Genomic DNA, 7753 nt, shown 5'->3' with positions numbered 1-7753 from the left:
AAGAGTTGCTGATGAGTTCACGGAGGAAAATCTCCTTGTTGCTGTAGAAGGTATTGATGATGAGACTCAGCAACTGGTTGATCTCCGCCTGGAAGGCAAACGTTTCAGCTTCCGCCATTGCCGAATCACGAAGAAACAATCAACCGAATGTTTTCACGGAGAGAGAACGATGGAGAGGAAGCAAGTGCGATTCCCCAAATGCAAGGAGGGGAGTTTAAATAGCGAAGCGTGTTAGGGTTTCTAGATCCTTCTAAAGGCAAACGAAAAATGCCATTTCCATTTTTCTTTCCTTGTGTTTGACCAGCCAATATAGCTAACGGGTCTTTGACGTTTAGGCTGTTTTCCTTCTAGAAAATTCCACATAAATTTGATCGCACCCTTTTCTTTATTAGATTTACCATTGCCTTTAATAAACAGATTATTCAGTGTTAAATTTTAAAAAAAAACTTGAAAAATTTTAAATTAAATAAAATAGTAATTAAACACTCGTAACTAATATCTTAATTATATTTCCTACCACATTGTTACGTTTTAAATTAAATCTAAACAAATAAATTAAAAAATTTATCCGACCCATGGAGTCAGTCGATGTCCGATCTACAGAATCAATTGGTGTCTGATCTGAAGGATTGTGCGATGGTTTTCCACTTTAACCAAAAAAAAATTAAAAAATTAGGTTAAATCGATATGGATCCAGTGATTTATGGGTCTAATGACGATGAAATTTTGACTTTCGATTCCGATTCATATGTCAGAGAATCCATATCCATCCACAGCCATGGCTGAGAATCCCTCACGTCCGACAACTCATCTCTCGGCTACGACTCTCACGCCTCGTCGTTTTCTGTCATCTCTCTTTATTTGTGTCACCCTATCGTCTTTTTTTTTTTTATCGTAATTTACTTTACAATGCCGCCTATATGACTTTAGTTGTTTTTTGGTTTAGCTATTTTTTTTATAATTAAAAAATACATCATTTTTCTCAATTACATCTACCAAAAATATTTCTTTCCATACTTAAATTTGAAACGTGAAATAAACTCAAATTTAGATTGATTTAGCTTTTTTCATCATTATGAGTGTTATCTCTATGCCATAATTTTTTTAAGTATAACATGATTCACTTGTAAAATTGGTAACCAAAGGGGGAAAAAATCCGATACCATGTTCTAACAAATCCATACAGAAACATCAAAGATTTTTTTTATTTAAAAAAAGTCATGTTCGTAGAACTAATCGACCCTCACGGCGTACAAAACATAGCAATACTCCGACAAGGAATCCTCGCCGCCTTCATTTTCATCGACGCCGCCATTAAAGCTAAGACTTCTACCTTCAGACACAAGTTTCTGCTTGAAGACAAACAACCCACAAGAAGAACCGCAACTCCCGAACAGCCAATCGTGAATATCCCAATAGATCTCCACGGCAACACCTTCTTTCACCGTCACGACCTCATTCCCTCTGAATCTCCAGTTCAAGTTCATCACCCTCATCGCCGCCACTCCGTCCACCGTTATCCACATCTCCGGCTCCTCCGGCCCTGACAACGACGTCTCTATCACCACCTCGTGCTCTCTCCGTCCCGTCCCGTCGAAGGCCGTCCGCGTGTAGAACACGCGCTTCCCGTACACGTGCTCTTTCTTGCACACCAAGGCAGCTTCCCTGGCCGAGGGTCTCTTCCTCGTTCTCTTCATGGCTTCGTTCACCAAGTCGCCTATTGTCAGAACGACGACGTCTTGGGACACGAGGGCGACGTAGAAACCCGAGGAAGGTTCCGGAACGTTTGAGAATTTGGCTTGTCGGAAATCCCAGTACACATCGATTCTTGTCCCGTCGGCTTCTAGGGTTTTCAGCCCTTTCTTGCCCCAAAACGACCAGCCCGAGAGGTCGATTTTCACAGTGTGATGATTCCTATCGTCTTTTGGATTCTCTATTGAAACGGATAAGGAATGGGAAGAGATGGATTTAGACCAAGTGGCCACGACATTCAGGGTAATACCTGCGATTTCAACTATGTAGATGAACGTCACAGAGCTAGACTGATCGATCATTCTCTCCGAAAAAGCTTCCTTTTTTCCTTCTTCGATCTTTATCGATTCAGGCAAGGCCTGAAAACTTCGAACACGAACAGGTTTGGATCAGAATGGTTAAGGTTCATCATCATTTGCAAGTTGCTGGGCCAAAACTCGCCGGGATTCATACGAGACAGACGTCCAGGAGATATAAGAAACAAAACCAGAAACGAAGGAGAAAGAACAGCTCTGAGCTGAAAACCTGAATTGATCGGTGAAACAAACAAAACCGAAGATTTTTGTTTTGTTTGGGATTTACTATGAATAGTTTACTTACTTCTGGTGGAGAAGCCTATCTTATGATGAAGAGTACCTAAGTTTGGATCGTCTGGAAGCCTTCAGCTACGGCTTCTGATCTATATTTAGTCTGTTGATCATCAATAACAATGTAAGACACTCAAATAAAATCATTAATACAATATAATGATCATCACATCACAGCTTTGATCTCTCGCAGTCTCAGATCACAGAGGCACTTAAAAGGACACGACAAAAACATAGAAAAGACCCGAAATTTTAGTTTGTCTGTACAAAAGAAAAACGGCTTTAACATATCAAACTGATTTTTCAAAAAACTTTTTTTTTTTTTTGGAGATCTTTCTATGGTAAAACCAAAAACTTCCCACGAGGCGTTGAACGACTTCTCCTGAACTCTGGCACGGATATATTGTTGTTACCTTCTTTCGCCTGATGAGTAGTTAAGCCGTTTGAAAGCTTGTTCTCGAGTTTACCTGTGAACGAAGAAGTGTCCCCATGGTACATCGGCCTACAAATCAAATGTAGTGAAGAGGTTATATTTATTAGGACTGAAAAGATTTTTTCTCGAGTTATCTTTACCTTGGTTCGAGGGTTTGGGAGGTTCGGGGGAGATTTCTTTGAAGCTTCTTCGACTTCAAAGCATTGCTCAGAGTCGATTCACCGAGCAAGTGCTCGTTGTCCGTCTCGGATGAGTCACTCTTTAAGGTTGCATCTGATTTTTCACCAGCAAACATGTCAGCGAACAAGCTGATTCCCACGTCGAATTTCTGAAATCTTGACTGGTGGTTGTTCCCCTTTTGGGTATTGTCGTTCATACCGGTTTTCGCATCGGAATCAGCCTCGGAATGCAGGGTGATACCAACATCAAGTTTCTGAAACCTACCGGGGATTTGGTGCTTTGGCCTCGGTTTACTGCACTCGGGTTTTGATTTCCTCACACCGCCTTGGCGTATGTTAAGAGCCTGTCTCAACTGTTCTTCTTCAGCTTCGGGGAAAAGTTTCCGAGAGCTGATCTTCTGGATATTGTAGAAGGTCTCTGAGATGTTACTCTGCATCGATGGGGGGTTCACCGGGACTGTGGAAAAGGATTTGGTTACAGGTACTCTGGCCGGAAAAGGCGTTCTTGAAACCGGCTGGTTTTCACTAACGTCAGGCTTGCTCCTGCTGCTTTTGATAACGGTGCCTCTATCCGTGGATAAAGATCTCCTGACAGGAGGAGAGGATGATCTCGGATTTAATCGTTCTTCTGCTAGATTGAGGATCTTTGGAACTGCCTCTTTGTTTCCGAGTGCAGAAGGAAACCGTGACCTTCTCTGCTTGCCAGTAGAGCAGCTTCTTGCCTGAAATTTAGGTTCAAAAACTGGTTGAGGTAACTATCTATGTTCCTACTTTATCGAAAGAAAAAAAATCCAAGACTGTTTGTTCTTACCTCAGAATTTCTGAGATTGTCGTTTGGTTGTGGACTTGCATCAACCTTTGAGCTACCGTTGTTACCAGTTCTTGGGATGTGGAAAGGAGAAACTGCTCTTGCTCTCTGGGACTCGGTTGTGTTCCGGATGCTTCCTGCTCTCAATTGCTCCAGCTCTGCTTCCTTTTTCTCCAAAGCTGATTTCAGGTTGAATATCTGAAAATGTAGGAAGAATATTTTTTTTAGTTTTTTTTTTCTCTTTGCAAAATGAAAAAGAGATGGATTCTAAGCATACCTCTTCCTTAAGATCCCGGATTTCGCCGGTTTCTTTGTTTGATTTTGCTGCCCCAAGTTCAATGGAAGCAACCCTTTCAGCAAACTTAAGGGTGCTTATTGTTTCCCCTATGGCATTAACTTCGGGGTTTATGTGCACAAACATTAAAGTTTTCGCTTGCCCACCTGCAAATAATTCAGATATATTAGCAAAGAAGCCAAAGCAACACAGTAAGTGACTCACAAAGGCAGCTGATCATGTGTACCTAAAGAGTCCTGCAGCACTTGCGTAAGCTTGCTATTTCTGTAGGGGACATGGGCACTCTTCTGTGCAAGCGCTGAGATAACATCTCCTAACGCAGACAATGATCGGTTAATGTGTTGTGCTTCTTTCAGTCTCTCACCCACAGCCTCGGATTTTTCCACTCTTTCACTTCCAGCCAAATCCACTAGAACGCTTTCCCATGGACATGAACGGTTAAGACACTGAAGCAGAATTGGTAATTCTCAATATATATATAGTTCTAATGGCACTGCTTGATCATACTGCAAAGATAGACCTTAAGTTTAAAATGAGTATGATGATTACCTGTGAGAACGGCTACTTCTCTCATTCAAAGCAGTGGCCCCAACAGCACGGTTCTTTTGGCCAATCTTCATCAAATCAAGAACATCTTGAGTACAAGAAACCGGAACCAGGCTCGCATCAGGCACATTAAGACCGTTGAGTTGAGAATTATTCCGTATGTCTAATGTGAAAAATAGTCAAGGATAATTGAACTTCTAGAGGAAAAACACGGGGAGATGTTATGGAAATATAACCTGGTAATTAGATAAAGCTCGTAAATCTTTTTAACTAGAAAGGATATCTTCTGGAAGAACCATCAGTGACTAGTAGATCTCTAACTTGTTCATTGTATATTTCAATCATCTGGACTCCGATTTCATGCTTTGTTATGTGTGTCCTTGCATTTGAGAACTGGAAGAGATCACGTAGGGCTCGGTAATTCACGCCCCATGTTTTCTCGCTCGTCAAATCTGGCCCACTCTGGCAAGGGAAAAGGGAGAAACTCATATATATTCAAGTCCATTGAAAAAATTTATTTTGCAGGTGTAAGGCAGGTCTCAAATAAACATACCATTGTATAGGTTTTCCCTGAGCCGGTTTGCCCATATGCGAAGATGCAAACGTTAAATCCATCCAGAACAGACCTTATTAACGGTTGAGTGTCAACGTATATTTGCTCTACAAGGAATAATTTACGAATATGATTGACAAGATAGCAACCGGAAAGATAATAATATTGGGGAACCCCAAAGATACGCATGTCGCGTATGGGATCTCAGAATATCATCAAGATCACAAACATAAAGTACATGCAAATGGTTCTTTTTGACGTCAGAACAGAAGAAATCATACCTTGTGAGACATTTGGTGCCAGTATTTTGTTAAAAGTGAAGATTTTCCTTGCTTCTTTCCCCTGCTTAAAAGGATTGACGATCATGATATTTCCATTTTCTCCAATGTAATCTACCGTCGATTGCATGTTTGTCTGTCCTTGTAAGAAAGGTCTCACTCTACAGTAGACCCTGATAGTCCCTACAGAGAGAGAGTATCAGTAAAGAAACTAAGATTACTAGAAATTCAGATGTGAGTAAGTATGCAAAAGATGGTACCTTTAAGGTCTTGGACCTCATTGTAAAGCGAACGATTTTCTTCCAAAACCTTGTAGTATGACGAAGATGTCACTTCGAGAGACTTTACATGGTGAGCTGCCATAGAGGATATCAGATGTTTACCAAGTAATCCTGATCTCTAGAGAAAAAGAAATACAGGATAGGGAAAATTCCTCACCTATCCTGAGAAGCTCTTCCTGCCACTCTGACTGCATATGTTTAACTTGGAATCTTAATTCCCCAAGAAATGTTTTTGCTTCCTAAAATTCAAGGAAAAGAAGAAAAGCAATGTATCTTGTAAAATTGATAGCAATGAACTCAGAGAACCGAGGAGTGCAAAATGCTTTTGCAACTAACACAACCAAGAATAACTTCTGTCATTTGAAGAGAAGGGGGGATTCTACCTCTAGCTCTTTCTGTTGCCAATCAATAACTTCGGCATTACCAGAAAATTCACGGACACTTGGTCGAGCATTCTCAAGTTGGCCACCACATACACAAAACTTTGAGAACTCCTTTGAAACCAAACCTTTTCTGTGCCCAAGATAACTTAAGACAGCTTCCAAGAATTCTGATTTTGATAGAGAGCCAATATCACATTTGAGCACTTTCTTCAGAAACAAACCAAGCTGCGGACAGATATCAAAACTAGTCATTAAGTTCCGAAGATGACCAACACTTTGACCCACTCACACAAAAAAAAAAAGGAAAATCTGTGAAGAAAGATGCACAAAGAGCACAATGAACAGTACCTGAGTCCCCTGAGAAACTAACATTGCCGAGAAATCCTTAACTACCTTGTTGAGCAAGGTATCTATCACCTACAAAATTTCAACCAAAATCATAACAGGTGACAGAAAGATTATTCTTGTAAGCTTGGATAATTTGATATTGTGGTCAACGTGTCTTTTTAACTGCCTTGTATATCATAGTTCATAGTGTTGCTTAAAAACTAGATACAATTAAAGAGAACTCAAACATCTCTTACCTACCATTGCATTCAAAGGTAGTTCGTTGATCCCATCACTCTCCTTGAGGTAAGCCTGTAGAAGCTGAAGCCCAAAATGATCGAAAAGAAAAGCCAAGGCATTGGCAGTTTCAGATTCCTCGGCCGCAATCTCGTTAGAAAGGTGAAGGAACTCCAAGATCTGCTCATATTGAGATGACTCGGATTCATCCAAAGAGACAGACTCATCGGTGCTTTCACCACCGAGCACAGACGAAGGTGACCCTTTCGGATGGAAAGATGTAATCCTAACAATCCCTCCGTATCTCCACACTCCGATCCCACCCGATTGTTTCCACTCATAGAATCCCTTCAAACACAATATGCAGTCTACTACTTTGTTCGACGAACCTCCCTGTTAATGAAGCCATGATTAACAACAGGAAAAAATTAGCAAAAAAAAAAACAATTAGAAAGATTTTTCTTTCGTCCAAGTGTCGAAAACAAACCTAAAATCTCTTCTCTTAGAGAACAAGTTACTTAGTGCATAAATTCCAAGGATCGCCAAGTAGCAGTACAAGTGAATTTCCAGATTCTGTTTTATGCTATCTTCGTGTAAAGCCAACATAAATCAAAATATACAACCTTGCTTATACATGATCAGCTAACTATTTTCGATGAGTCTATTGTTCGACATTAAAATGAACAGGTTAGTCGTAATCGAAATAACAAGACACACTGCTTTAACCAAACAATAAGCTTACATGAAATCTATACTGTAAGACTAAGTTCTAACAGACCGATTCTTTTGAATCATTAAATTCAACAGAACATGAAATCTTTCTGTCAGCATCTAAAACCACACGTCAAGCTGAGGAACAACGAAAAACCTTAGGCACTTGATCGTGTCCTATAAAAAGCATTGAGAGAAGTTACAAACACAGAACTCAAGAAGGCAACAAAGATAACGAGCAGAACCTTTTCCAGATCAGAAGCTTCGAAGGTTAGAAGCTGCATATCCTTAACCGCTGTGAGAAAATTCCTCATGTTCTCGAAGTACTGGATTGCAGACTGAGCCGCTGCCTCGGCATACTGAACCGCTGGCATCACAGGGGT

The 7753-nt window shown here is 40.6% G+C and overlaps 3 protein-coding genes across 4 annotated transcripts in view; all 3 read right to left on the bottom strand.

Moving 5' to 3' along the window:
* Window positions 1-225, bottom strand: part of LOC104822721 (heat shock protein 90-2) — a 3152-nt gene extending 2927 nt beyond the window's left edge. The window contains exon 1 of the mRNA XM_010554048.2: window positions 4-225. Within this exon, the coding sequence (XP_010552350.1) occupies window positions 4-118 (115 nt within the window). The 5' untranslated portion in view covers window positions 119-225. The remainder of the gene's footprint in view (window positions 1-3) is intronic.
* Window positions 226-1126: 901 nt separating this feature from the next.
* Window positions 1127-2442, bottom strand: LOC104822715. Of its 2 annotated transcripts, none has more exons than XM_010554044.2 (2): window positions 2003-2442; window positions 1127-1933 (listed from the first exon to the last, which is right to left on the bottom strand). In XM_010554044.2, exons 1-2 carry the CDS (start codon window positions 2052-2054, stop codon window positions 1233-1235), a joined length of 753 nt encoding a protein of 250 aa, XP_010552346.1. In that variant the 5' UTR covers window positions 2055-2442; the 3' UTR covers window positions 1127-1232. The 2 variants fall into 2 exon arrangements, with proteins under 2 accessions (XP_010552346.1, XP_010552345.1); XM_010554043.2 differs by having other exon boundaries at window positions 1128-2118; window positions 2353-2442.
* A 10-nt stretch (window positions 2443-2452) lies between these two features.
* LOC104822716 (kinesin-like protein KIN-14F) overlaps window positions 2453-7753 on the bottom strand; it is a 7520-nt gene continuing 2219 nt past the window's right edge. Inside the window, 16 exon segments of the mRNA XM_010554045.1 lie at window positions 2453-2841; window positions 2913-3673; window positions 3763-3957; window positions 4037-4200; window positions 4281-4469; window positions 4472-4500; window positions 4604-4768; window positions 4884-5062; window positions 5154-5260; window positions 5435-5614; window positions 5692-5787; window positions 5870-5951; window positions 6096-6320; window positions 6444-6512; window positions 6684-7052; window positions 7616-7751. Of these exon segments, the coding sequence (XP_010552347.1) occupies window positions 2676-2841; window positions 2913-3673; window positions 3763-3957; window positions 4037-4200; window positions 4281-4469; window positions 4472-4500; window positions 4604-4768; window positions 4884-5062; window positions 5154-5260; window positions 5435-5614; window positions 5692-5787; window positions 5870-5951; window positions 6096-6320; window positions 6444-6512; window positions 6684-7052; window positions 7616-7751 (3112 nt within the window). The 3' untranslated portion in view covers window positions 2453-2675.

Source organism: Tarenaya hassleriana, unplaced genomic scaffold (genome assembly GCF_000463585.1).
Source record: "Tarenaya hassleriana unplaced genomic scaffold, ASM46358v1 Cleome37, whole genome shotgun sequence".
Taxonomy (NCBI): domain Eukaryota; kingdom Viridiplantae; phylum Streptophyta; class Magnoliopsida; order Brassicales; family Cleomaceae; genus Tarenaya; species Tarenaya hassleriana.
This window is presented reverse-complemented; position numbering and strand designations above follow the sequence as displayed.